The sequence below is a fragment of the Ornithorhynchus anatinus genome, chromosome 6, assembly GCF_004115215.2.
Source record: "Ornithorhynchus anatinus isolate Pmale09 chromosome 6, mOrnAna1.pri.v4, whole genome shotgun sequence".
Taxonomy (NCBI): Eukaryota; Metazoa; Chordata; class Mammalia; order Monotremata; family Ornithorhynchidae; genus Ornithorhynchus; species Ornithorhynchus anatinus.
Window position 1 is genome coordinate 36474680 of NC_041733.1, and position 27280 is coordinate 36501959.

At 42.6% G+C, this 27280-nt stretch overlaps 1 protein-coding gene across 3 annotated transcripts; it reads left to right on the forward strand.

Annotated features, from left to right (window-relative positions):
* Positions 1-2504: 2504 nt before the first annotated feature.
* Positions 2505-27123, forward strand: LOC100079889 (X-linked inhibitor of apoptosis). 3 transcript variants are annotated; one of them, XM_007669618.4, is made up of 7 exons: positions 2505-2585; positions 6241-6367; positions 19703-20617; positions 22359-22458; positions 23743-23821; positions 24593-24629; positions 25595-27123. In XM_007669618.4, the coding sequence occupies exons 3-7, from the start codon at positions 19708-19710 to the stop codon at positions 25786-25788; spliced, it is 1320 nt and encodes a 439-aa protein (XP_007667808.1). In that variant the 5' UTR covers positions 2505-2585; positions 6241-6367; positions 19703-19707; the 3' UTR covers positions 25789-27123. The 3 variants fall into 3 exon arrangements, with proteins under 3 accessions (XP_007667808.1, XP_003431011.2, XP_028923863.1); XM_003430963.5 differs by having other exon boundaries at positions 19708-20617; XM_029068030.2 differs by lacking the exons at positions 2505-2585; positions 6241-6367 and adding an exon at positions 19184-19244.
* Positions 27124-27280: the final 157 nt, after the last annotated feature.

A 27280-nucleotide genomic window follows, 5' to 3' on the forward strand; every position in this document is an offset into this window, starting at 1 on the left:
ATAGAGACAGTCCCTGCCGTTTGACGGGCTTACAGTCTAATCGGGGGAGACGGACAGACAAGAACAATGGCACTAAACAGCGTCAAGGGGAAGAACATCTCGTAAAAACAATGGCAACTAAATAGAATCGAGGCGATGTACAATTCATTAACAAAATAAATAGGGTAACGAAAATATATACAGTTGAGCGGACGAGTACAGTGCTGTGGGGATGGGAAGGGAGAGGTGGAGGAGCAGAGGGAAAAGGGGAAAATGAGGCTTTAGCTGCGGAGAGGTAAAGGGGGGATGGCAGAGGGAGTAGAGGGGGAAGAGGAAGTAAGGTTTTGAAGAGGGAAAGAGAATCGGTTTGGCGGAGGTGAGGAGGGAGGGCGTTCCAGGACCGCGGGAGGACGTGACCCAGGGGTCGACGGCGGGATGGGCGAGACCGAGGGACGGTGAGGAGGTGGGCGGCGGAGGAACGGAGCGTGCGGGGTGGGCGGTAGAAAGAGAGAAGGGAGGAGAGGTAGGAAGGGGCAAGGTGATGGAGAGCATTGAAGCCTAGAGTGAGGAGTTTTTGTTTGGAGCGGAGGTCGATAGGCAACCACTGGAGTTGTTTAAGAAGGGGAGTGACATGCCCAGATCGTTTCTGCAGGAAGATGAGCCGGGCAGCGGAGTGAAGAATAGACCGGAGCGGGGCGAGAGAGGAGGAAGGGAGGTCAGAGAGAAGGCTGACACAGTAGTCTAGCCGGGATATAACGAGAGCCCGTAACAGTAAGGTAGCCGTTTGGGTGGAGAGGAAAGGGCGGATCTTGGCGATATTGTAGAGGTGAAACCGGCAGGTCTCGGTAACGGATAGGATGTGTGGGGTGAACGAGAGGGACGAGTCAAGGATGACACCAAGATTGCGGGCCTGCGGGACGGGAAGGATGGTCGTGCCATCCACGGTGATAGAGAAGTCTGGGAGCGGACCGGGTTTGGGAGGGAAGATGAGGAGCTCAGTCTCGCTCATGTTGAGTTTTAGGTGGCGGGCCGACATCCAGGTGGAGACGTCCCGGAGGCGGGAGGAGACGCGAGCCTGAAGGGAGGGGGAGAGGACAGGGGCGGAGATGTAGATCTGCGTGTCATCTGCGTAGAGATGGTAGTCAAAGCCGTGAGAGCGGATGAGTTCACCGAGGGAGTGAGTGTAAATGGAGAACAGAAGAGGGCCAAGAACTGACCCTTGAGGAACTCCAACAGTTAAAGGATGGGAGGGGGAGGAGGCTCCAGCGAAGGAGACCGAGAATGATCGGCCAGAGAGGTAAGAGGAGAACCGGGAGAGGACAGAGTCCGTGAAGCCAAGGTGAGATAAGGTATGGAGGAGGAGGGGATGGTCGACAGTGTCAAAGGCAGCAGAGAGGTCAAGGAGGATCAGAATGGAGTAGGAGCCATTGGATTTGGCAAGAAGGAGGTCACGGGTGACCTTAGAGAGAGCAGTCTCGGTAGAGTGGAGGGGACAGAAGCCAGATTGGAGGGGGTCTAGGAGAGAATGGGAGTTAAGGAATTCTAGGCATCGATTGTACTCTCCCAAGCACTTAGTACCATAAGTGCTCAAAAAAATACCATTCATTGATTAGTGGCAACTGGTTCTCTTGGACAAAAATGCAATGGTGGTAATATTTATAGACTGTAAACTCGTTGTGGGCAGGGAATGTAAATGTGTCTGTTTACTGTTGTACTGTACTCTCCCAAGTGCTTAGTACAGTGTTCCGCACAGAGTAATCGCGCAATGAATTCGATTGAATGAATGAACTAAATGCTACCGCTTACAATGCACTGTACTAAGCATTATGGAAAGTACATCAGAGGCACTAGTCATACTCCCAGCCCACAAGCAGTTTACGGGAACGGGGAAATGATTTTGCGAGGAGACCGATGGAAACCCCGTGGTCAACATTTACAGTGAGCGAATTTCACGGGATGGGAAACACCTACATCAATTGTACTGCCTCACTAAGAGATTTCCCCACCTCCGCTCCTCTTTGCTGTAAAAGTGCCGGCTATTGCGGCTGGTGTTCCCCTTACTACGTGGCTCAGCGGAAAGAGCACGGGCTTGGGAGTCAGAGGTCATGGGTTCGAATCCTTTCTCTGCCACTTAGCTGTGTGACTGTGGGCAAGTCACTTAACTTCTCCGTGCCTCCGTGACCTCAGCTGGAAAATGGGGATGAAGACTGTGAGCCTGACGGGGGACAACCTGATGACCTTGTAACTACCCCAGCACAGAGTAAGCGCTTACCAAATGCCAACATTTATCACTATTATTACTACGTAATTATTCCTTTCTTTACCCGGCCTAGGCAACCGGCGCAGACCGCGTCTCCATTTCAGGTACCGAAAAAAACCACCTATGCGCTGGAGGCCAGAGAGAGAGGGGCGAGGTCAGGCTGCCTCGGGCCCGGCCCCGCCCCCTGGCTCCGGCCCGCCCTCTAGCGGCCCCGGCCCGTCCGGAGGAGCGGCGCAGTTGGGGCCCCCAGTGCGCATGCGCGCGTCCTCCGCCGGAAGTGGGCCGCTCCGGCTCCCCAGCGCCCAAGGGCCCGAGCGCCGGCGGGGCGGCCGAGCCCGGCGGGAGGGTGAGTGACAAAATGGCGGGGTGGCAGGACAGAGGGGCTCGGGGCGGAGGGCTGGGCGGCCGGCCCGGCAGAGGGACAGGTGTCGGAGCCCAGCCGCTCCTCGGCCCCAGGGAGGGACGGCGTCGGGGCCTGGTTGGCGGACGGGCGGCGGCTGCGCCTGCGCACTGGCCCGAGGGGTTGGTGGCCGCTCCCTCCGCCGGTTGCCCCGGTAACGCCCCCCTCCCCTCTCGGGCTCGGCCCCCATCGGGGGAAGGCGCCCAACGCTCCGCACCGCAACCCCCTGCCGGCGCTCACTCTGCCCTGCCTCCATTCCCTTACGGAAGGCTCCCTTCCCTGACCCAGCCCCCCGTCCTCCCCTCCCACTCCCTTCTGCGTCGCCCCGACTCGCTCCCCTCCAAAAGAAAAGGCAAGTGTCCTAATAATACTAATGTCGGTATTTGTTAAGCGCTTACTCTGTGCAGAGCACTGTTCTAAGCGCTGGGGGAGATACAGGGTCATCAGGTGGTCCCACGTGGGGCTCACAGTCTTCATCCCCATTGTACGGAGGAGGGAACTGAGGCCCAGAGAAGCGAAGTGACTTGCCCACAGTCACCCAGCTGACAAGTGGTAGGGCCGGGATTCGAACCCATGACCTCTGACTCCCAGGGCTCTTTCGGCTCCCAGGTGAACGCCTGTAAGTAGAAATGGTTCCACCAAGTGCGGAAAGTTTTCATTGGCAGTGCACAACAGTGGCTCTTGCCAGCCCCATAGCCTTTATGTACATATCTATAATTATATTAATGCCCGTCCGCGCCAAGAATACGGGCTCGGGAGTCAGAGGTCGTGGGTTCTAATTCCGTCTCCGCCACTCGTCTGCTGCGTGATCTTGGGCAAGCCGCTTCACTTCTCTGTGTTTCACTTACCTTATCTGGAAAATGGGGACGAAGATTGTGAGCCCCACTTAGGAGAAGCTGAAAAACTTGTATCTCTCCCAGCGCTTAGAACGAAGCAGCGTGGTTCAGTGGAAAGAGCACAGGCTTAGGAGTCAGAGGTCATGGGTTCTAATCCTGCTCCACCACCTGTCAACTGTGTGACTTTGGGCAAGTCACTTAACTTCTCAGTGCCTCAGTTACCTCATCTATAAATGGGGATTAAGACTGAGCCTCACGTGGGACAACCTGATTGCCTAGTATCTACCCCAGTGCTTAGAACAGTGCTTGGCCCATAGTAAGCGCTTAACAAATGTCATATATGTATATATACATAACCTTATCGGTAAAATGGGGATTACGACTGTGAGTCCCACGTGGGGCAACCTGATTACTTTTATCTATCCCAGCGCTTAGAACAGTTCTTAGCACATACGTAATAAATACTATCATTATGATTACTAGACTGCAAACTGGTTGTGGGCAGGAAATGTGTCTCTTTTTTACTGTATTTTACTTTCCCAAGGACTTAGTACAGTGTTCCGCGAACAGTAAGAGCTCAATAAGAGCTCGATTGAATGATCTAATGGATTCCCCCCTCCCAGCCCCAGAGCACTTACATACTTATCTGTAACTTGTTAATTTGTATTAATGTCTGTGTCTGCCTAATTAAAATTAATTAATGTCTGCCTAATTAAAATTAGGCAGGGAATGTGTCTGCTTATTGTTGTATTGTACTCTCCCAAGCACTTAGTACAGTGCTATGCACATATTAAGTACTTAGTAAATATGAATGAATAGTAGGCACTCAATCAATAGCACTGATTGACTGAGCCTCGTCTCCCAACCTGGCAGTGCTTTCCCTTCCACCCCTGGTAAGGCCCGGCCTCACATAGTGGGGGAACCACAGGGTGGAGGATTGTGGTTAGCCAGGAGCTGTCCTGGATGGAGGGTCGTGACTCTGGGGGGCTCTCCTGCTCCCCTCACACCCTGTCACTTCTGCCCTTTCCAGCTACCACCCGTGCAAACTCCCTTATTCATTCATTGAGCGCATACTGTGTGCAGAGCACTGTTCTATTTGCTTGGGAGAGTACAGTACAACAATAAACAGCCACATTCCCTACCCACCACGAGGTTACGGTCTTAGAAGGGGGAATCAGACAAATAACAGAAGTGTAATAAGTGCTGTAGGCCTGGGAAGGGGGAAGAACAAAGGAAGCAAGTCACGGTGACATGGGGAATGGGAGAAGAGGAAAGCGGGGCTTAGCAAAGACCTCTTAGAGGATATGGGCACAGCAAGTGCCACCTACCTACGTGCCTCAGCCCCAGAGTACATATGTACATAGCCATAATTTCTTTATATTAATGTCTGTGCCTCTCCCATAAACTCTCATTGAGTCTTTAAGAGGGGGGAGTGTCATCGTCTGTGGATATGAGGAGGGATGGTGTTCCAGGCCAGAAGCAGGACGTGGGTGAGGGGTCGGTGGCGAGATAGATGAGATCCGAAGACAGTGAGGTTAGCATTAGGAGCAAAGTGGCCTGGTTTATAATAGGAGGATGGTGAGGTGAGGTTTTGGAGGGTGGGGGGGGCGAGGTGACTGAGTGCTTTAAAGCCAATGGTGAGGTGTTTTTATTTGGTGTGGAGGTGGGTGGACAACCACTGGAGATTTTTGAGGAATGGGGAAACGTCCTAAAACTTGTGCTCATGTGGTAGAGGCCTGATGCCCACCCACGGGCCACGGAAGTTGGCCTTGGTTCAAGCTGCCGAGACAAGGTTAGTGGGCAGGAATCCAGCCAGGGAAGCCCTGGCCTGAAAAAGTCCCTTCTCCCCACACTCTCCCTCCAAGGCTGGGCTTCGGGACTGCCCCCCAAAGGGGAGTGCCGTGGGTGAGACCATGGTGGCCATAATCATCATCGATCACATTGTTTGAACGAATGTTATGAGCAGCACACTGTATTAAGCGCTTGAGAGAGTACAGTACAACAGAGTTGGTAGACACATTACTTCCCCACAATGAGTCAAGCGAATCTGGAATGAACAGGGACTGGTCCTAATCAGTTGTATTTATTGAGCACTTCCTGTGTGCAGAGCACTGTACTAAGCGTTTGGGAGAATACAATACAACAGAGTTGGTAGACTTGTTCCCTGCCCACAAGGAGCTTACAGTCTAGAGGTAAGAGCTTTGTTAGTGCTTGGAAGAGGAACTTGTTTAGGGCTATCAACTCAGTTTCCTTTCAAACTGGGTTATCTGTTGTCTCTCTCTCTCTCTTTTTTTTTTTTTTAATACGTTTAATTGGTGGGCACAGCAAGTGCCACCTACCTACGTGCCTCAGCCCCATATACATATCCATAATTTCTTTATATTAATGTCTGTGCCTCTCCCATAAACTGTAAGCTCACTGTGGGCAGAGTGTGTGTTGTATCATACTCTATTGTATTGTACTCTTCCAAGCACTTAGCACGGTACTCTGCACAGAGTAAGCGCTCTAAATAAGATGTATCGTTAATTTCTCACTTAAAAGCATAATTGATCTCCTCAGCATCAATTTCTGTTCACATTCCCCACAGGATATATCTATGTAATATTTAAAAAATTTTTTTTTCAGATGTATGTATTTAATGGAGGTCATTTAATTTATTTTAGATGTGCCTTTGCCGTGTTCTAGAGAGTTTTTTTTTCTTTTATTGGTGAACTTTTGCAGTATTGAAAAAAGTGTCTTAACTGAAATCGTTAATTTTTTGGTAGGTCTTTGAAACGTTATGTGATTCATCAAGTTTAAAGTCAAAGGTGGATCTGGAGCTGTGGAAACCTTGGGAGTAAAGGCTACTGAACCCGTTGCTTTTCCTCCTCTTCATTTTATACGTCTCAATAGGTAAAGTAAAATGACATTGAAATAGAGGCTAAGAAATATCTCTGTACCTGAACTAGAAGGGTATTCACCACTTTCATCATACTAGACTAGGAGGAAGTCTAGAAACAAATCTGATTCATTTCTTACCTCCAGGCAGGACTGCATCTAAAATGGAACTAAGTTGTAAGGTACTCCGAGCCTACCATAGTGACAGTTAACAATCTTTGCGCGATGGCTGCAGTCATTCATTCTTTCGCATATATTGAGCATTTACTGTGTGCAAAGCACTGAACTAGTCACTTGGAAGAGTAGACTATAACAGTAAGCGGACACACTCCCTGTTCACAACGAGCTTACAGTCAGTCTTCATCAAGTATGGGAACATATCAAGAGGAGACTGCTGACTGCAGCAGGCTTGGAGATGCTTAGTTCCTGTTACAGACTGGAATACCTCAAATTATGCTGCGAAAACACTGTCTTCCAATCTTGGCTCCCTGATGCTTTCTTTCATCCTCTCCTCTAAACACTCCACTAAGGCAGTAGCAAATTTCCAAAGCTCATCAATTGCTCACCCCTAATCTAACCAACTCAGGAAGGTTGTGCACCAGATACCCAAATAATATGACATCTTGTTTGCTTGTTTCTTTTTTGATCGTATTTAAGTGCTTACTAAGTACTAGGCACTGTACTACGTGTTGGGGTAGATACAGGATCATCGGGTTGGACACTGTCCATGTAACTGAAGGTAACTGAAGCACAAAGAATAATATTAATTATGGTACTTGTTAAGCACCATCTATGGGGAAGCAGCGTGGCTCAGTGGAAAGAGCCCGGGCTTTGGAGTTAGAGGTCATGGGTTTGAATCCCTGCTCTGCCACTTGTCAGCTGTGTGACTGTGGCCAAGTCACTTAACTTCTCTGTGCTTCAGTTCCTTCATCTGTAAAATGGGGATTAAGACTTTGAGCCTCATGTGGGACAACCTGATTACCCTGTATCTACCCCAGTGCTTAGAATAGTGCTCTGCTCATAGTAAGCGCTTAACTAATACCAACATTATTATGTGCCTATCTAAGTGCTGGAGTAAATACAAGTTAATCAGGTTGGACATAGTCATTCATTCATTCAGTCATATTTATTGAGTGCTTACTGTTTGCAGAACACTGTACTTAGCTCTTGGAAAGTACAATTCATCCATAGAGAGAGACAATCCCTGCCCACACTGGCCTTACAGTCCTGGGCCAGCATAAATTTCTCACTACACGTCATGGCAAGAACTCTGTTAAGGAATTAGGGAATGTTCTTCTGACAATATGAGCATGTATAGGTTGAGTGTAACAAGTTTTCAGAAGAATTGAATGGGTACTATATTAGTTTTCCTTAACATGTTGCTTTGCCAGAATGCAGTTTTCATGCTATAGGAGAACTGAGTGAACTTGTAACTTTTTCTAAGCAGTTTTTTGGGGATAATTTAGGAAAAAAAGGGTTTTCCTGATTGATGTTTATTTCATGTATCTACCAAACAATTTCTCTTGAATTGTATCTGACCTGGGCCAGGCAGAATTAAGTGTAGCAAACATTTTTTAATAGCTCTGCCAACATTATCTTGGGCAAGAATCTAATCAGCTGAGAAATGTCCCAAAATGATTTAGGGTACTGGCGAAAGTGACTGTTATTCTGTATTGAAGAATTGCCCTTTTTGTTTCTATTTTTAGGCATTGCTCATAACCATTAGCGCAGTATTTCCATGCTAGTGTTCTCAAAAGGGACTCCATTAATTCCAAAGCCCACACATCCACATTCCCAGATAAAAATGGTTCTACTGTATTTAAATTATCTTTGATTATAAATTTATCTCACACACCATTCTAAAATAATCCGACTTTCCCAAAGTACCTGTCAGTGGTTACTGCAAATACATATGAAAGAATACTTGTAAAAGTGTTCCATATGTTAAATTCTGGGGAAATACCACTAGTGTACCGTGATTGGCAGTGATCAAAAAATGAAACAAATTGCTGGGCATCAGCAGGGAGAACCTAGGAAACCAAACAGACGGCATTTGTGTGCCACTACATAAAACTGGGAGACCCATCTTAGAATATTATGTGCTGTTTTGGTTTTCATAATTTAGGAAGGATGTAATAGAACTAGAAAAAAGTATCCAGGATTAGCAAGACAAAGGGTAAGTTTTTTCTATAAGAATATACTGAAAATATTAAGATTCCAGTCTTTAAAAGACAAAGATGGTAGGGGACATAGTTGAGGTATATATTAATTCAGTTCATTCAATTGTATTTATTGAATGCTTACTGTGTGCAGAGCACTGTACTAAGCACTTATACTACGCACTTGTTTAGTATAGTATCCTGAAGTATGTTAGCATAGGAAAACAACAAATTTTTGTTCACCACATTTCACAACCCAGGAAGGACATTGATTTAAATTTGGAGGTAGGTGCAAATCATACAAAAGGAAATGGTGTTTGTTCATTCAGTGACATATATATATATATATCTTACTCTATTATATTGTACTATCACAAGCACTTAGTACAGTCTTCTGTACACAGTAAGCACTCAATAAATATAATTGATTCATTGTGTGGTAAGCGTGGAATTTATTTCCACAGGAAGTCATGCAGGCTGAAAAAGGGACAAAATGGATTTGGATAAATTCATTCTGGATGACAATGTCTAGAAAGAAAGCTTGGGGTGATTTAGGATCATTCTGTGGTTCATATCCAACTATAGGATATCAAGGAGGATAGTCATCACAAGGTGCTTCTAAGCATCTTATTCCCATGATTGAAAAACAGTGCTTAATGTGTGCTATGCATTAAACCCCGCACCTCAGGAATTAGCACTTAATAATTTCATTACCTCTGGGTTTACCATTTAGAGCAAGAAGGTAAAAATCTATATTTTTGATTTGTAAACATTGCTATTATGCCACTAAGCAACACTTTCAAATGAATACCTTTTAACAATGTGTAGCATGGATTATTGTCATTATTATTTAAATTATTAATTTATATTTGTCTTCTCTTCTAATATAGCAATAATAATTATAATAATTGCAGTGTTTAAGTGCTTACTATTTGCCAAGCACTATATTAAAAGATAATCAGGTCCCACATAGGGCTTACAATGTAAGTAGGAGAGAGAACAAGTATTGAATCCCCATTTTGCAGACAACGGAGCTGAGGCACAGCGAAGTTAAGTGACTTGCCCAAGTTCACATGGAAAGCACATGGCAGAGCCGGGATCGGAAACCACATCTTCTGACTCCTAGGCCCAGTCTCTTTCTGTTAGACCACACTGCTTCCCAATCTTAAAATTGCTTAATTCCCGAGAAAGGATTGAAGTAACCACTTCCTATTTTAGAACTCATTCATTTAGAACTCAGAGTTATTTCCAGGTAGCAAATTAGACATCCTGTTAGAAGCACAAGCTCTTTCTGGCCATTTGAGGTCAACAGTTAGGGCATTGTAATGTGTTGTGCCTACACTTCCAGGGATTTGCAAGCATTAATGCTCTCCCAAAGTTCCTAGTTTACCAAGAAGATCTTTAGCCACTTAGCGGATAAGGCTCTAAGACTTGAAAGTGGTTCTTTCAGTCTGTGACGACAGCTTAAAGATAAAGATGCAGAGAATTATTCCGGTGGAGAGATGCTATTAACTTGGGTGAATGTGGATGCTGCCGGAGTCACTCTGCCGTCTCCAGTCATCTTTGTTCTGTTTGCAGAATGAAGAGGATTGGGACAGAGGGAATTTTGAGGATGCAGAGTACGATGGAAGTGGTAGGGGATTTGGGGGATAGAGGTGAATTAATCATGGGGAAGTTGAGGCATAAGAGAGACCTGAGGGCAGAGAAAGATTGAAGAGAAGGAAGCAAGACCAGACAAGGATGAGGGAAGAAGGGAGCAAATGGGGAGATGGGGAAGGAAAAAGAGTGCAAGGGAGAAAGAGGGGAATACAGGAAGAGATTGGGGGGTCACAATCTTGGACCAGTTTCAGAGGTCTCTACTAATTTATAAGGTTCAGCTTTTGAATTACTGCATGTTTCTCTTGTAGCATTTTATTCAGTCCTATCAGGGATATTTTTTAAGCATTATCTGCCAGAGTTTGTGTACACATATCTTTTCTTCTCTTCTTCACAGTTGCACCTAGGTGGTAGAATAATTTAATTTATAGACTGAGCTTGTAGTCCTAAATTGGAAGTGTCTATGACTAATACTTCAAGATATTTGAAGGAGAGGTTGCCCTTCACTCCTTCAGGGCGAATGCCACCCTTCAGATGAGTGTCCTAAACTGCTTTCTTTAACCCCGAGAAATCTTAAAAAGGGGAGAGCGGCAAGAAAATTTCAGAAAACAGTTCAGAAATTAGAATGGCCATTACTAATTGGTTAAGCACTTCTGAAAATTGTATAGGGCCATATTTGTATGAGTGGGGTTCTGCACCATCTGATTCGATATGTACTTTTATCTTCAAAGTGTAGTGCTTTTAGAATGGTGGGTTTTTTTCTTTCCTGTGTCACTTCAGCTTCATAGCAATGAAAGAAAAACAAGTGAAGGTTCTCCCCTGCACCACAAGCCTTAGTCTTAGCCTGTAAGGCTAAGATGGTTGTATGGGTGCCTTTGTATGCTCCAAGAGGTTTAAGTTATTAAAAAAACTCTTCCTGACTCATCATCTGCTTTGCAGATTGTATAATGAAAAATTGTTTTTGAAATGTGTTCGAATACCAAAAAGTGGCAAAGCATGGAATGGTTGTAGATGAATGAATGAATGAGTGATGCATTGTGTGTCACAGAAGCCGCCTCCAGCTGTTTGCTTACATGGGCTGCCCTCTCCATGTCAGGCTGTAGATATTTTGCTCCTGGCTGATTCTCCTCCTCCTCTTCCGAGGGACAGTGGGTAGGGAAGGGAGTATGACCTCTCTCCTCCCCACATACACACACCCTGGACTTTGGACTGTGAGAGTAAACTTGTTGTGGGCGGGGAACGTGACTACCAACTCTGTGATATTGTACTGTCCCAAGCACTTAGGTCAGTGCTCTGCTCACAGTAAGTGCTCAGTAAATGCGACAGAGTGAAGCCATTAGTCTCACTTCCATAGTATTTTGGACAGGGTGGGCTGCCATAGGTAGATTGGGGCGAACAGAAAGTGGAGCTACAAGATGGCTTCATTTGGGGTTTACTGCTAAATCAATGCAAGGAATTGAACTCATTCCCATCGAGTCAGGGCAGGGGCTTTTCAGGCCCCTGAGAGGACTCGAGGTGGGATCCGGGCCCAGGGTCAACTCCTCCATGTAATCCAGTGAAAGATGACATGGGCACCTCTTTTCTCTTTCTGACTTCTGTTTCTTTTATGACTTCTGTTTCTGTTTCTTAGAGAAGCAGCATGGCTCAGTGGAAAGAGCCCGGCTTGGGAGTCAGAGGTCATGGGTTCTAATCCCAGCTCCGCTGCTTTTCAGCTATGTGACCTTGGGCAAGTCACTTAACTTCTCTATGCCTCAGTGACCTCATCTGTAAAATGGGGATGAAGACAGTGAGCCCTACGTGGGACAACCTAATAACTTTGTATCTACCCCAGCGCTTAGAACAGTGCTTGGCACATAGTAAGCGCTTAAATACCAACATTACTATTATATTGTGTTATGTCATCTTACACATCTCTTCCTTATGCCTAGGGCCCTAAAATATCTTGAGCTGTCTCTTCCAGGCCAGGGACTTGTTTGTCCCTGCCAGGCTCTACCGGGTTCTTGACCTTTGCAGAGACTTGTGCCCTCCTTACTGTTCTTTCCCTTCCCCACCTGGCTCTGTGACTTTGTGCCCTCCAAATGCCTTGGACCCCTACTGGGAACCAGGGAAGGAGTTCCTCTAGACTGGAAGCTCATTATGAGCAGGGAACCTGTCTACTAAGTGTAGCAGATAAAGCACGGACGGGCCTGTGAGTCAGAAGGTCCTGGGTTCTAATTCTGGCTCCGCCACTTGTCTGTTGTGTGACCTTGGGCAAGTCACTTCATTTCTCTGGGCCTCAGTTACCTCATCTGTAAAATGATTGAGACTGTGAGCCCCGTGTGGAACAGGGACTGTGTCCAACCTGATTTGTTGTATCCACCCCAGCACTTAGTCCAGTACCTCGCACACAGTATGCACTTAAATTATTATTATTATTGTATTTCTCCCAAGAGCCTAGAACAGTGTTCTTCACATAGTAAGTTCTACGTAAATACACATACCATATACATAACTGGAAGCTGGTTCTCTTTATAGTTGCACCTCAAATTCATCCCACTGCTCTCAAATGAAACAGATGGCCCCTATGCCAAAGGACCAAGGTAGGGCTGACGTGGGGCCCTACAGAGATTCATTCCATAGTATTTATTGAGCGGTTACTATGTGCAGAACACTGTACTAAGTGCTTGGAATGTACAAATCGGTAACAGATAGTCCCGATGAAATGGGAGAGAGAACTAGAGAGAGAGAGAGAGAGAGAGTGTGTGTGTGTGTGTGTCTGTGTCTGTGTCTGTACACGTTTTAATAGGTCCACTTTATATTCCTTTTTTTTTTTCCTGTCTGATTCATTTTACTTGGGACTGCTTTAGATGGCGAGCTCATAGTGGGCAGGGAATGTATCTATTTGTTCTTACATTGTACTCTCCCCATCGCTTAATACAGTGCTTTGCACACAGTTAGCATTCCATAAATAGAGTTGAAATAATGAACGAATGCATTATCTGGGGAAAGCAAAGGATAGCTAAAATTTGGCAAAGGAAATACTCAAATGGAAGTTCCCCGATATGATATTCTTGTATCTACCCCACTATATAACACATTTCAAGTGCTTCATAATTACCATAATATTTTTGATCATGTATATTGAAGCCTACGTTATTAGGTATTATTGATGAACTTTAACTGAGAGAAGGTAAGTAGTAGTCATTGCCCAAGAAGATAGAGTTTCTCTTAATTTTTTCTGTGATCTGTAAAATTGTAGTGTAGCAAATCATCTGTTTAACGCAATTCCTAAAGCATACAAAGTATTTGTAATTTTATGGAAACATAGAGCTAGGTTGCTCCTGTATGACAGGCTCTATCTGGCAAGCCACTGATTCATCAGTATTGATGCCAAATGCTATGATGTCATTGGCTCTTCCAAGATAAGTAGTATCATAGAGGCCTTGAATCTATCTGGTATGAGTAATTCACCAAGTGACTCTTCTCTGGTATTTAGTTTTGTTATGACTCCAGTGAAGTTCCCTTTTGTGAAGAAATTCTTAAAGGGTTTGATTTTAGAAGGCGAAAGTGAAACCTTGGGTGAGGATTTGAAACATTAAGGGAGTTTTCTTATAATAATGTTGGTATTTGTTAAGCGCTTACTATGTGCCGAGCACTGTTCTAAGCGCTGGGGTAGACACAGGGGAATCAGGTTGTCCCACGTGGGGCTCACAGTCTTAATCCCCATTTTACAGATGAGGTAACCGAGGCACTGAGAAGTGAAGTGACTTTCCCAAAGTCACACAGCTGACAAGTGGCCAAGCTGGGATTCGAACCCATGACCTCTAACTCCAAAGCCCGTGCTCTTTCCCCTGAGCCACACTGCTTCTCACAAATATGCACAAGACATATTTGAATTCATGTTTCTATGTCCAGTGGGAATTATATAACTGGAATTTAAGAAATGGTGTACTTTGCTACTACTGAAGTTTTAGTTTCCTTTTTTGGGAAATGTTAAGTCATTGTCTTGCTGTAATAAAAGGGACTTAGGTGATGAGAAAAGCCCTGTTTTTCATTTGTATTTGGTCAATGTACTCTAATGGAGTATGATGAGAGTTTTTACAGACTTCTGCCTTTTTGGGTGTACCAAATGATCACCAGTAACATTTATCGAGCCCCTGTCAGAGTCTTGTACCAGGTGCTTGGAAATAAATATAAAAGATATGAACCCTATTCTCAGTCAATCAGTAGAACTTATCAAGCACTTATTGTTTGCAGGACATTATACTCAGCACTTGGGAGAGAAGTAAATGGAACATGGGCCTGGGAGTCAGAAGGTCATGGGTTCTAATCTCTGTCTAACACTTGTCTGCTGTGTGAATTGGGGCAAGTCACTTCACTTCTCTGGGCCTCAGTTACCTCATCTGTAAAAGGAGATTGAGACTGAGTCCCATGTGGGACGGGGACTGTGTTCAACCTCATAAGCTTGATTGGTCTGTATTGCTTAGTGCAGTGCCTGGCACACAGTAAGCCTTAAATACCACAATTATTATTATTATTATTATTTCAGTAGGAGTAGGTAGTCCTCCTACTGAGAAGCAGCGTGGCTCAGTGAAAAGAACCCTGGCTTTGGAGTCAGAGGTCATGGGTTCGAATGCCGGCTCTGCCACTTGTCAGCTGTGTGACTGTGGGCAAATCACTTAACTTCTCTGTGCCTCAGTTACCTCATCTGTAAAATGGGATTAAGACTGTGAGCCCCACGTGGGACAACCTGATTCCCCTGTGTCTACCCTAGCGCTTAGAACAGTGCTCTGCACATAGTAAGCGCTTAACAAATACCAACATTATTATTAGTCCCCCTCAGGATTGCACCTGAAGAGTTTCCAGTACTGTACCAGTCTCGTCTACAGGAGGGAGAGCCAAGCGGAAGCATATCCATTCCATTCCTAGCTTGAACAGTAGCTAGCAAGTGGAAGGCAGTCTCCTACAAGTCAAAACTCACTTGAGCTGGGCAGCAGTGTCAAGGGAGAGAGTAGAGGGTGGAGATTCAAGTTTACTGCATGAAAGGAGGCAGTGGTAAACCGCTTCCATATATTAACCATGACGATTCCATATGGATTCACTACCAGAGCGATCGCAAATAGAGAGTGGGACGTTCTGGGAGAGATGTGTCCATGGAGTCCCTATGGGTCGAAGGCGACTCGACAGTATTAGACAAGACAAGGAGTAAGTAGACATGAGCCCTGCCATCACGGAGCTTACAAACTAGGAGCATACAACCTAAAAGGGAAGACAAACAGACCCACAGTGACAAGCTACAGGATAAAAAGTAAGAGCATAACTACAAATAATAAAAGTAGGCAGTGAAAAACAGACATAGGAGTGCTAACATGTTTGACAGGATCAGGAAGGTGGGAATGAATTAGGGATGCATCGAGGGAGGCACAAATTGTAGAGGCAGTCAGTTTAAAATAGCCCTGCAGAGAGAGATGCCCCCTCAAGTGCTAAGTACAGTGTTCTGCACAAAGTCAGTTCTCAATACACACCTCCGATTGAATGACAGCAATTAAAGCATGAAAATAAGAAGCAACCCAAATCCACCACCAAATACGTGAAACCTCTACATCCATATCAGCCAAGAAAATGTGTACAATATCCCAATACCCCATACCCTGTAAAGGGAATATTAGCGTGAATACAATCGGGGTTTTCAATTCAATTTTGTAATTTATCCTGAAAAGTTAGAGGAAGTCAGAATCAAGAAGAAACCTGAGAGAGTGGAATAAGTGTTTCTGATATTGATCAGATTTTGTCAGTATGTGAGAAGATTTACATTTTGAAGTATTTATGTGTCTGTAAACCTAGTTCAGCACTGAGAGGCTATAACTCAGGTGCAGTGAGGAGAAAGAACAGAAAAGGTAGTAAATGGGTAGGAGAGACTTAATGTCTTAAATGCTTATTTAACTGTGCTTCTGTATGAGGTTATTATATTTGAACCAATGTGTTATAAGTGCAGTAGGAGGAATGGTATTGATTAAGTGCAGTGCACTATATTAAGCACTTGAAGAATATAATAGAGTACAATAAAAAGAATAATAATGATGGTATTAAGTGCTTACTGGATAGTTTTAGCTCTAAAATAATCAGATTGAACAGAGTGCCTGCCCCATACGGGGCTTACAGAAGGTTACACTCCAGTGGGTGAGACTGAGAAATAGAAATATCAAATATGCATATAAATGCTGAGGATGGGAAGAGATAATTACACAAGGGCAAGAGGCCACCCTAGGGTTAATCAGAATCAGAGGACAGTAAAAGTTGTGAATCAGAGAAAGGTGTTTGGAGAAAACTTTTGCAATTTTAGGAGGGTTTTGAAGGTGGGGAGGCCTGAGGTCTAGAGGAAGGGAATTGAGGTTGTGGAGATTGCATTAAGATGGGGTCAGAGTCAAGTGAGGCAAAAGTCAGATTTGACCAGTAGTTGGGCTTAAGAAAAGAAACAGCATGGCCTAGTAGATGGGACATGGGCCTGGGAGTCAGAAGGATCTGGGTTCTAATCCCGGCACCACCACTTGTCTGCTGCGTGACCTTGGGTAAGTCACTTAGCTTCTCTGTGCCTCAGTTTCCTCATCTGTAACCCCATGTGGGACATGGACTGTGTCCAACCTGATCTCATATCTACCCCAGCACTTAATTTAGTGCCGGCACATAGTAAGTGGTTGACAAATACCGTTTAAAAAGACAAGAGCAAAGATTGCGAACAGAGGAGTAGGGTGCAGAAAAAGCCTATAGGTATCGTGGAGAGAGTTGCCCTACTAAAATTGCATCTTCTCCAGGAAGCCTTCCCTGACTACCCTCTCTTTTTTTCCCCAGCCTATCCACACTCCTACATTACCTATGCATTTGGATCCATACCCCTTTGGCCATTCCACTCCAGGCCCCCCCTGCTTCTGTCCGTCTCTCTCTAGTCTGTCCCTTCTGTAATTGAATGTCTGTCTCTCCTACTAGACCGCCCGGATCATGCCTACCAATTCTCTTGTATTCTGCCAAGCAATTAATTCAGTGCCCTTCACAAAGTAACGCACCCAGTAAATATCACTGATTGTAAAGAGGCAAGTTGGCCTCAATTTAAGGGATACTCTGGTCGAGAGTTACCTCTAGTCCTATTCTTCTGTTACTGCATTATTTATCAGCTAAATATATTACCCAAATCTCTGGCTGCAAAGGATAGTAGAATTCACAAAATAGCGAACTTCTCATCAATAATGTTTACTGATCACTTACTGTGTGCAGACCACTGTACTAAGTGCTTGGGAGAGTACAGTACAGCAGGAGGGTTTTTTTTGTTTTTTTTTTTTTAAATGGTATTTGTAAAGCGCTTACTGTCTGTCAAACAATGTTCCAAGAGCTGGGGTAGGTACAAGATAAATAGGTGGGAAAGAGTCCCTATTCTGCAGGGAGCTCAAAGTCTAAAGGAGGAGAGAGAGCAGGAGAACTGAGGCACAGAGAAGTGACTTGGTAGGACACATTCCCTGCCCACAGTGAGTTTACACTTAAAAGAAGTTAGCCTTATTGAATAGATTGCTGTGACAGCCCAGTACAACATATTGTTCCAGTGTACTCACCCAAGAGCTTAGTATACTGCTCAACACCTGGTGCTCAATAAATGCGATTGAATCAATTAGGATTTCAAAGTAGGTGTGAAAATGCATCTCATTTTGAATCATCCAAAGATTATGATCTTTCTTGTTTTTCCTTGAGAATGGAAGTAAAAATTGTTAACTTCTTGTGGCCTATTAAAGTGGATGATGAATATTCATAGATAACAAGGTTTACTTGTCATATATTACAGCTTCTCATGCTATAAACAGAGTATTTGCTATACCCTCCAGTAATCTTCAGATTCTACCACTGAATCTGTGCAAATAAAAATCTCAGGGTTTTGGGGAGGGTTTTGATGCTTCCCTCATCCAGAATTTTTGTTGAAAGCCTACTGACACAAATGTTTAGAGGGTTTGAGACATTTGATACCTAGCAAGAATTGACGTGATGTTGCCATTTGTAAATCACATACATTTTTTACTGTTGCCTGAGTGAAGTAATGAATTGACAGAAAAATGTTTTTTACTTTCTTAACTGTCATATAAAACTTCTCTGCAAGTAAGCATTGATTGTTCTTAGGGTACATGAGTCTCCAAAAGGATGAGGTAGACCACCTCGAAATGAGAATGTCCTTTAAATTTAAAATCCACTATCAACTTTTAGACTGCATGTTAGTTGCTACGTTAGGTCAGAGGCTTTTTTTCAGTCAATTTGTATTGTGTCTCTTAGGGTCTACTTCTTAAGTTGTCAGGTTATTGTTTTGTTCTTCCTCTCTTAGGATATTACAATATAGCTAGGCTATAGGTCGTGGCCTCCATTCTTTCTCCTTAGTTTTCTGGATATGCTGCTCTTCTTGGCTCACCTTCTTTCTCTTACTGGGGGCCTTCCTGGAATGGGAGACAGAATTAGGCAAATTCTTTCTAGCCTTGATGAGCTCCGAGGCCCAGCAGCTGTCAATACTGCTCCTCAAGCTGTCCATCCTGAATTGAGGCCAGAGAACTGAACTGACTTGACCAAGGTCATGTAGCAGGGATTAGAACCCAGGTCCTCTGACACCCAGGCCCATGCTCTTTCCAGTGGGTCAGATGCTTCTGGTAAGGGCAAGGTGGGAAACAAATAGGCCAGGTAGTGAAAGGGGTCATACCCCCAACTGGGGTAGCATGAGGGGAGCTCAGGTGGTGACCGTGAGGGAAGGGGATGGGAACAGTGCTCAGGACTCCACTTGATTTCCCCCTTCTGCATCCCTCGATCTGGACGGATGCTGAACATTCCAGGTGACTTGTGACATCCCCAGTCCAGCCCCCTTGACTTAACGTAGCCCATTTGTGACACCTTTCAGCCTCTCTTTCCTATTTGTCAGTTTGTCCAGCTACCGTCCTGTCAGTCATTCATATTTATTGGGCATTTACTTTGTGCAGAACACTGTAGTAAGTGCTGGGGAGAGTACAAAACAATAAACAGATTCATTACTTGCCCACAATGAGCGTATGGTCTACATTCTCCACCTCAGTAACCCGACATTCCATGTTGGAAGAATAATAGAGTGTAATATTATGAATAAAATCGTTGCTCCTCTTAAGGTAAATCACTAGAAAATGTCAAAAAAAATCTTTGCACAGTACTTTTTTTTTTAAAGCTGAAAACAAATGATAATGCACAGAGTAAATAGAGATTATTTAACATTTTAGGTGTGACCATCATTAACCTCTCACGGTCACCCCTGGAGAGTTTTGGGTACTCTACCGGTCTCAACTACAGGTTGAAACCGGGTGGAGTGTCAGAAGGACAGGTTCTTGGAGAATGCAATTCCTGTATGTCTAGGAGAATTTACTGTATGTATCACATGGTATACATGTACTTAGCAAATATACTTTAAGAACTCAAAAATTAGGAGTCCTTTAGTTTTTGATTTCACTATTTGTTTTCTTAGGAAAAAGAAAAATGTCAATAAGTGAGGATGATTTTCTTGCATTCGTATAGGTAATTTTTTTTCTCTACTACCTAAATATAAAGGGTTGTTCTTTTTTCCATTTCCAAGGAAAGATGGCAAAGCCCTGCTGGAAAGAGGAAATGACCTGTAACAGTCCGGAAGAACTCAGAACTTCAAATCCTTCAGAGGTAAATAAAGATGAAGAATTTGCAGAAGAGCATAACAGATTAAGAACTTTTGCTAATTTTCCAAGTACTAGCCCTGTTTCTTCATCAACTCTGGCCCGAGCTGGTTTCCTTTATACGGGCGAAGAAGATGTCGTGCGATGCTTCAGTTGCCATGTAGCTGTAGATCGTTGGCAGTATGGTGACTCAGCAATTGGCAGGCACCGAAAAATTTCCCCCAACTGCAGATTTGTCAATGGATGTCATTTTAAGAACTGTGCTCTGCCTTTAGCAAATGCAAGTCTCCAAAACGGTGAACTCGGTCAAGTTGAAGAATGCCCAGGAAATCCAAGTCACCACGCTTTGGAAAGATCATCCGAAACTCATTCGGACTACCTTTTGAGAACGAGGCAGGTTGTCGACCTATCGGATACGGTATTCCCGAAGAACCCTGCCATGTGCAGCGAAGAAGCCAGACTAGAAACATTTCAGAATTGGCCCGAATATACCCTGTTATCCCCAGGGCAATTAGCTAGAGCTGGACTGTACTACTCAGGTATTGATGATCAAGTAGAATGCTTTTGTTGTGGTGGAAAGTTGAAAAACTGGGAGCCGTGCGATCGTCCGTGGTCAGAGCACAAACGGCATTTCCCAAAGTGCCTTTTTGTCTTGGGCCGGGATGTTGGAAACATTGAAATTGAATCTGATAGCATCGCTTCCCAGAGGAGTTATTCAAATTCAACTCATTTCCCGAGGAATCCGGCCATGGCAGAGTTTGAAGCCCGGATCCACACTTTTGAGACATGGACATACTCCATTGACAAGGAGCTGCTTGCAAGAGCAGGATTTTATACTCTAGGTAAACTCTTGATTAGACCAATCTAATGAATATGACCCTACCACTTCTGGGCTAGTAAATATTAGGTAAACATTTAGACAAAAAATGATTCATTTATCTGGATATGAATGCATGAAGGGTTTATGTTGGCTCTACATTATTTACAGTAATAACATTGATAGAAGTAGTTCAGTATATGATTGTTTATCCTTAGGTCACAACTCAAAGGACATTTTCATTTATATGTTTATTGGTTTCCATGTAATGGACCACTTGAACAAAATATTCGAGCAGAAACACAAGCAAAATGCTTTTTTTTTTTTTTAAAAAAAAAAAAAGGTGTTAGTGCTGCGTAGACAGTATTTATGTTTTTCCTCACATCCATACAGTACCTCAGACCTTGGCCATTTTTTGGTGTGTTTTTCAGTGAGTCAGTCAATCAGTGGTATTTATTGAGTATTTCTGTGCAGAACACTATCCTAAACTCTAGATAACTGCAGTAGAGTTGGTAATCATAATCCATGACCTCAAGGAGTTAACAATGTAAGAGTGGGGAATCAGACATAATAAATTACAGGCAGGGAAAGTGGTGAGTATATAAGTGCAAGAAAAGAATCGTGGCCTAGTGGATAGAGCACAGGCCTGGGAGTCAGAAGTTCCTGGGTTCTAATCCTGGTCCCACCACCTGTTGGCTGTGTGACCTTGAGCAAGTCACTAAACTTCTCTGTACCTCAGTTACCTCATCTGTAAAATGGGCATAAGATTTAAAAGCCCTAAATGGAACATGAAGTCTGTCCTACCTGATTAGCTTGAATCTACCTCAGCGCTTAGTTCAGAGCCTGGCACATAATTAGCATTTAACAAATACGTTTTTTAAAAAAAGTGCTCCGGGGCTGGAATGGAGTATCAATAATGATGGTATTTTAAGTGCTTGTTTTGTGCCAAGCACTGATCTAAGCACTGGGGTAGATACAAGGTAATCAGATTGTCCACATGGGGCGCACAGTCTTAATCCCCATTTTACAGATGAGGTAAGTGAGGCACAGAGAAGTTGTGACTTGCCCAAAGTGGTTATGGGATACAGATCCAACTGCAAAGGCCTTGTACAAGGGAGGGTGAATAGGGTGAGGAAATGAGATCTTTGTAGTATAATGCTTCATGTTTGATGAGGATATCACGAGGGAGAATTGCTGTCTAGAATGGTGTGGCTGAGATGATCACATTTCCTTCCCGACTCCACACATGTAAGTACCATTTGGTCTGTGACGTTATCCATAAATCCCTGGCGGTATGTCGAGGTTCTCTTTGCCTCTTTGCAGTTTGAAATGATTGCAGGAAAATGTTACTTTGCTATTTTAAAAGCCCTTTATTTCCACAAATCAGTGTTGTCAGGAAAGAAATCATTGCCCTAATAATAAATCTATAGCAAATACATTTTGTGATAAGGAACATGTTTTGGCATTTATAACAACTGAATGTTGAATTGGGAAATATAACTTTTTAAGATTTAGATCTTTAGGGTTAAAGATTTTAGATCATGAATTTTAAATTTAGATTGTTATATCTAAAATCTTTCTATCTCAAAGTAAAGTTAGTGAAAATGCTAAGTATCAATTCTGCAGAAGGGGTAGGTTGTGTCTTAATTTGAGAGCTTAAAAATGTTTTTATTCTATTCAAAAACACACATACACACACGACTTTAGCAGAAGCTTCTTTCTCAAATATTATAATAAGGCTATAATCTTAATGGTTGTTTTCTTAGGTGAGCAAGATAAGGTTATTTGCTTTCATTGTGGAGGAGGGTTAACTGATTGGAAGCCAAATGAAGACCCTTGGGAGCAACATGCTAAATGGTTTCCAGGGTAAGACATTTTGAATATTCATATCATATTCATAAAAAAGGTGAAAATTGGAGAACTAAGAGTGGAAGACTCAAAACCCTTGCCACCTGAAAAATTTTTGCCTTGAAGAAGGCAAAAAATTCACACCCGAATAATAGAAATGAGTTAAGCAATTGGCCTAGTTAACAGGAAATTGGGAGTGGAGGCTTCTTTTGGATTAGCAAATGTACATCTTTTTTAAAAGGAAACTTCTCTTTCTGAGTTGGAAACATTAGCCTTCAGGAAAGGCTTTAGGATACAAGATCTAGTTGACGGGGGAGGATCATGTCCAGTTTGCACCTTCTGGAAAAAAGGAAAAAAAAACCCAAGGAAATATAACAATCAGAATTGAACTCTTAGTTTCATTAGGTTGGACAGGCTTTGAGGTTAAATATTGAATTCTTACAAGACTCAAAAGTTATAAAAGTGAGATAACAGTCCTGTGAAACTGGCTATAAAGCTCTAAAATGGACAATTTCAGGAATCACAATGCTTTTGCTAATCTCCAAAGGTACAGAATTTGTTGTTCATAAATGCAAGAGATTTTTATTGAACAGAATTTTTTTCACAGACCATGATGTCCTGCAGTGAGAAAATTGAAGAGGAATGTTAATGAAAGCTTTTGAAGTTAGTCTCAGAATTTTGCTAAAAGTTCTGAACTTCAAACATGTAAACTTCAAATTAAAGAAGATTAGTAGCTGTAAATTTGGAGTTCTTCATAAAAGAAAACAGATATATACTAGGGAAATTTATTTTCTGTCTCCAAAATAATAGGTTCTTAAGGCTCCCAGGGATCATTTTAAATCTTAATTTTCAAAAAGAAAATAATGTTCATTCAGTGGTGCCAAATCACATGTTCTCAATAAGCATTTTGACTAGAATGTAGTTTTCTTTGGACAACACAGACCTGGACTTAACATGTTACATAATCAAAGAAACTGCATGTTTTCCTGAGTGTGGCATTGGAACAGAAGAGAACTACATTCATTCATTCAGTTACGTTTATTGAGTGCTTTGTGCAAAGCACTCTACTAAGCGCTTGGCAGTGTACAGTATAACAGTAAACGGATATGTTTCCTACACACAACGAACTGCAGCATAAACTTTCCTTCACGAGGTTTCGCTAGAATGTAGCCCTTACACTACAGAACTGGGTTTATAAATAATAATACTAGTATAGACCTCTGCATAAAATCTGTTAAAAAGAAGTTCGTTATCATAAATGCACAATATTATCGGTCACAAAAGATTATTTTAATTTCATAGATGCAAGTACCTTGTTGAGCAGAAGGGACAAGAGTTTATTAACAATGTTCACTTGACTCAGTCTCTTGAAGATTCTGTGGTGAGTATTGATTTTTAGATACTTTTATACATATTTCCATATGTTTTGTTTATCTAATAATTATCCAACCTAAAGTTTAAATGTAAAAAGGTAGTCATTGTGGCTTGATTATTAAGCACTGCAGTAGATTAATAGATTAATCACTACAATAGATTAGTAGCAGAAGCACTGCTCATCCATCTTCAAGGCCCTATTGAAATCACCTCTCCCTCAGCAGGCTTTCCTTGATTAATCTCTCATCTTCCCACCTTATTTCTGCCCCCGACTGCAACTTCACCACTTCTGTATCATCTCAGGATTTGGGTACACTTACTCCCACACCAGGAGCATTTATGTAGATAACTTTAAAATCTCTTGCTTCCCTGTATATCTGTAATTTGTTTTAATGCTGCCTCCTCCACTCGACTGTAAGATTCTTGAGGGAAGGGATCATATCTACTAGCTCTATTGTGCTCTCCCATGTGCTTAAGACAGTATTGCTTGAATAAATGTAAGCCTAAAGAGTAAAAAAAGAACTGGCTCCGTTAGTTGCCCATTGACGTAAAAAGAATCATCTCTAAATGATCTCTAAGCATTGGTGTGCAGTGCATTGCATTTTTAAGGCTTTCATGTATTAGAAAAATACTGTAAAAAATTTAGACATCTCTAAGGATGGAGGTTGAAGGAATAAAATTTTTGAATGATTAATCAGAATAAAATTGTGTCTGACACCAAACCAAAACCTTTTTTTCTTAAAGATGAATCTAACCTCAGTTCATTTTTCTGTTTTAGTTAGAAGCTGATGAGACACCGCCATCATTGACTAAAGGTACTGCTAAATAGGGTAATCGGAATAATGATGTTACTTAGACTGTAAGCCAGAGGAGTGACAGGGACCCTGTTCCACCTGGTTAACTCTTATCTATCCCAGTGCTAAGTGCAATGCTTGACACATAGTAAGTGCTCAACAAATGTCTAATAATAGCAATAACGATAATAGTATTTCAGAATCTTGTAGTAGGGCAGTGAGCAAGAAAGGAGAAGAAAGGAGGTGATGGCAGGTAGGTTAGCGGAGGCCAGAGCTATGCTGTATAAGTTTTACCATGCACATACCTCCATCTGTAAAGTAGTGACCATAAGGAAACTGTAAATTCCTTGCTGGGTTTACAGTCCCCTTTAAGGGCAAGTATTGTGTGTTATGTACTCATCCAAGCGTTCAGTTCACTGTCCTGCACACAGTAAGCCCTCAGTAAAAACCATGGATTGATTAGGAGCAAGACCAGTAAAAATCCGTTATCCACTTCTGGGAATTTATACTTTAATGCAGATGACTGGAATATAGGTGGAATATAAGATTGTCTTACCTTGCTAGAATTTCGGAAATAGCTCTTATAACATGACCTTTCTTGGCATTTGGGATTTAGGAGCTACAAAAATAACTTTATGCGCTACCCATTTTTTTTTCCACGAACTCTCATTATATTTTAAGTTCGATTTTTGTTTTTCCTTGTTGAGTTCATAAAAGCTTTATGAAAAAATATGAATAGAAGGCATCATTTTACTTGATATTGATTTCCGCTGAAAAAAACTGAATCGGCCAACTAGCACAATAATCCTCACCCTGTGAGTGATTTCAGGACCACGATTATAAATAGTACTTATTACTACAGTGAAGGACCTGCCTTTGCATTAGGGAAATGCTAACCAAATCAGTTAGCAAGGGAAGGGAGGCAAAATAAGCCATTAGTAGTAATCCAAAATCTACTCACTACTTTTTGTTTTTCCCCTCTGTAGAGATTAGCCCTGAAGAGGAGCTAAGACGTCTGCAAGAGGAAAAGCTTTGCAAAATCTGCATGGATAAAAATATTGCAGTAGTTTTTCTTCCCTGTGGACATCTGGTTGCTTGCAAAGAATGTGGTGAAGCGATGGGCAAGTGTCCGGTGTGCTGCACTCTCATTAACTACAGGCAGAAAATTTTTATGTCTTAGGAGGTGTTGGGGAGATGCGTCCTAGTTATCCAGCTTGAATGTGTAAATCAGAAGCAGTGCATAAATCTGGGAGTCAGAGGACCTGGTTTCTAATCCATCTTTGTATTGTGTGCTGTGTGACCTCTGGCAGGTCCTCTGTGCCTCAGTTTGCTCATCTTTAATTGGGGATTAATTAAGTACTTGTTCTTCTCCTTACTTAGACTGTGATCCCCATGTGGGCCTGGGTCCAGCATTATTATCCACCAGTGCCTAGTACAGTGCTTGGCGCATAGTAAGCTCTTAAAATACCACAGTTGTTATTGGAAACAAGGTAACAGCCATGTATTTTTGCATCATTAGAGATCCTACTAAGCATAGATAACAAAAATTTTGATTATTTAATTGTGTAAAATCTAAATCGGTCCTAAAACTCCAGCAATACATTATTGGAGTTATGAATTAGAAAATTAGCTGAGTAATTCTTTCATTTGTTATTTACTTATTTGTTTTTACTTAACTGAAGGCTATAGAATTATTGCTAAATGACCATGTCATTTGATTATAGAGGATGCCCATATGAAATATTGAAGCTTGTGAAGTAGATTTGGCTGATGAAACAATCTGAGCAATTTCAGATATTTGGACTTTCCTTTTCAGATCCACCAAATGGAAAAAATAAATTCCCAGTTTGGGTGGAATGGACCAAATCAGATCCATTCCTGGGTTTTTATATTTGTACTGTAGTTGAGCGATTGAAATTATTAGGCACTTACTATGTACCACACCCAAGGGTTAAGTACAGATTCATTAGTCCCTGGCTCATGTGGGGCTCACAGGTAGGGAAAGCAGATGTTTCATCTCCATTATACAGATGGGAAAACTAGGGCACAGAGAGATTGCACAAGATCCTCCATCAGGCTAGTGACAGAGCCGGAGTCTCCTGATTTTCTGAGCCACGCTCTTTCCACTGAACTACACTCCTCTTGTAGGTTAACAAATATTCTGTGAAATGTTGCAGGATCCAGAAACATGTTTTTTTGGGGGGCTGGGGTTCCCCCTGGGGGCACTTGTTGAAAGGGTAATAAAGGAAAAACAGCTGTTTTCCTTTTTTTAAAAAAAAAACAAAAACAACAAAAAGGCTCTTCAGACGTAAATTCTTAAATTTTTCAAGCCCTCATAAGATTAGTAAAATCTTCCTAGAACAGCTGGGCATTTCATAAAGGATCCCAAGGATGTGACCATTTCACATTGCAATCATTATTGAGAGAAAAGATGGTGTTTAAAAGAACTATGAAAACTCATCCTTTGAATATTTTTGGTAAACAAATCTATTAAAGTTGTCTCTTCTTATTTATTCATAGACTTATAATTTAATTTGAGATTTTTCAATGAAAAATACTGAAATAACGTCAAACTAAGAATCAAATGGAATTTTGCTCCCCCCCCCCCGATTTAAACCAGAGGAATCACTCAGCTCGAGTTTTACTAGTAAACCCCCAAATAGGGAACCTAT